Source organism: Myotis davidii, unplaced genomic scaffold (assembly GCF_000327345.1).
Source record: "Myotis davidii unplaced genomic scaffold, ASM32734v1 scaffold1334, whole genome shotgun sequence".
In the NCBI taxonomy this organism is placed as follows: Eukaryota; Metazoa; Chordata; class Mammalia; order Chiroptera; family Vespertilionidae; genus Myotis; species Myotis davidii.
In genome coordinates, this window is record NW_006285046.1 from 278,802 (window position 1) to 281,307 (window position 2,506).

Here is a 2,506-nt window from a genome sequence, read left to right on the forward strand (position 1 = left end):
GTGGGAGAGGGGCAGGGGTGGGCTCACCTGGCTTTGGAGGGCTCATGCCCCCTGCTAGGCCTGGGGAGAGACAGATGGAGGCTGAGTGACAGATGGACGCCATTCTGCCCCTTCTCTTTGCCAGGACCCAACTCTTTGCCCCACGGGACCCTGTGACACCTCTTCCCCTCCACCTTCCAGAACTCCATGCCTGCCCTGCCTCCCCCATCTGGCTGGGCCCCTTCCCTCGGGAAGGCTCCTTCCAGCTCCCAGCCCATTCTTATAAACTGGGGAGACAGGCGGGGGGCTTTGAGGGCTCACAGATGAAGGGAATCAATAGTTTCTGGAGGTAGAGAGTAGTGGGGTCTAATTCTGACACTAGTTTCAATTCTGGGGTTTTTTCCAACATCACCAAGCAATTTTCGGGTACCAGCTGGGTGTCCTACAATTCTGACCCTACCTACCTGGAGGTGGCATCAGATCCCACCAGTTAAGAGCTCAGTCCCACAATACTGTTCCCTCCTCCCACTTCTTCTCCCCATTGCCAATCCAGGTTGTCATCTGTGCTCCTGACCAACCAGCTCTATAAATCAGAAGTTCCGATGACCCCCTCTTTGGGTTCAATTAATCGTCTAGAGCAGCGGTTCTCAACCTTCCTAATGCCGCGACTCTTTAATACAGTTCCTCATGTTGTGGTGACCCCCAATGTCATTGTTACAAATTGAACATAATGAAAGCATAGTGATTAATCACAAAAACAATATGTAATTATAGATGTGTTTTCTGATGGTCTTAGGCCACCCCTATGAAAGGGTCGTTCGACCCCCAAAGGGGTCGCGACCCACAGGTTGAGAACCGCTGTTCTAGAGTGGCTCCCAGAACTTAGGTATATTATGAAAACTCAGAAACAGCCAGATGAACAAAATGTACAGGATAAGGTTTGTGTGTGAGACAGCATTCGGCGCTTCCATGCTCCAGCCCATCACCCTTCTCTCCACCCCCCACTCCCCACCCCCTTCACCAACCCGAAAGGACGCTCCCAACCCTGTCCTGGGGGTTTTTACAGAGGCTTCCTTACAAGCAAAGGGGTGGGATTAAAAGTTGCAACCCTCCAATCACATGGTGGCAACGGCCCCGGGGGCTTTCCAAAAGTCACCTCATTAACACAACAAAAGAACTTAGGAAATTCCAAGGCTTTTAGAGCCAGCTCTGTGCCAGGACTGGGAGAAGACCAAGTATATATTTCTTACCATAAATCACAGTATCACAGTGTGGATCAAAAGGAAGGGTTTACCTGGCTTCTGAGGCTCCATGCCCTCACCAATGCCTGGAGAAGAGAGGGGGGCAGGTGAGGTGCCCCTCACCCACCCACCGGGCCTCTCCTCTAGAACTCAGGCTCCCCGGGGCCCATCCACTACCTGGTCCCTGGCTGATGGAGCCACAGGCCTGTGCAGACAGGAGAGGGGGAGGCAGGAGGCGGGCAGCTGGGCTGCCTTTCCTCCCAGCTTAGGAACCAGAAGGCCTGCCTCCCCCGGTCAATTCTCCAAGTCTGGTGGGGCCCATGAGAGGACCATGAGAGAGGATCTGGGTGAAGACACTAGCTCCCTCCAAGGGCTGCCTCCTCTCCTCCTTCCGGCCTCTCTCAGCCCCTCAGTCCCCACCTGTGTTGGAGCCATCCTGAGCAGGGGCCGGTGGGGCGGGAAGGATGAACAGGAGACTGGGGCCCTGGCTAAGGTGGGGTAAAGGCTGGCAGCCGGCCAAGCCAGAACCAGGGATCGTGGAGGTTGTCCCGGGCCTCTTTTAATCATTTTCAAATCCGGCCCCTCAAAATCCTGGAGGGAGGTGGGAGAGGACACACAGATGCGGATGCTCACCTTACACCCCACCAGTCCCAGCAGGCTGGGATCCCAGCCCATTCCCGAATCGTGTGTGTGTGTGTGTGTGTGTGTGTGTGTGTGTGTGAATATCAGTGGGGTGTGAATAGGTGTCTGGAGCTCAGGGTTTGGGGGAGGTGGAGAAGGAAGAAAGATAGGCAGGGGTGAGGCTCACCTGGCTTCTGGGGTTTCATAGCCAATCCAAAGCCTGGTGGGGAGAGAAGCAGCACTGAGGGCCCGGGGTCCCATCCCTGCGCCTCCCCAGAGCTCCGGCCCACCCCTACCTGGTCCATAGCCATTCTGAGCTGCAGGGCCTGTGGGGAGAAGGTGGGGGGATGGTAAAGCTGGCTGTGGGCTGAGGGGCGGAGGCCAGCCCTGGGGGCCCCCTGGTCTTGCCTCCCACTTCTCTCCTCATGGTCCTTGGGGCCCTGACACCCTCCACTCCTGAAGCAGAGAGTGTCCCCCTTGCTAGAGGTAAGCAGACCCCGCTCCATGCATTAGTGCTGAGGAAGGTGGTGCCAGAGAGATAGACCTGAGAGAAATGAGGACAGGATGGCTGTCCTCTCACCTGGCCCAGGGCTTTCCCACCCCTTCCCAGGCTTGAGAGGCAAAGAGGCTGACAGCCTCTGCCAGGCCTTCAGCCCCTGCCCCTG

General features: G+C 56.5%; 1 protein-coding gene across 1 annotated transcript in view; it reads right to left on the minus strand.

Moving 5' to 3' along the window:
- LOC107181787 (collagen alpha-1(III) chain-like) overlaps positions 1–2,506 on the minus strand; it is an 18,255-nt gene that overhangs the window by 3,815 nt on the left and 11,934 nt on the right. Inside the window, exons 12-14 of the mRNA XM_015558546.1 lie at positions 2,029–2,061; positions 1,274–1,306; positions 28–60 (exon numbers count right to left, since the gene is read on the minus strand). Coding sequence (XP_015414032.1) covers positions 28–60; positions 1,274–1,306; positions 2,029–2,061 — 99 coding nt within the window. The remainder of the gene's footprint in view (positions 1–27; positions 61–1,273; positions 1,307–2,028; positions 2,062–2,506) is intronic.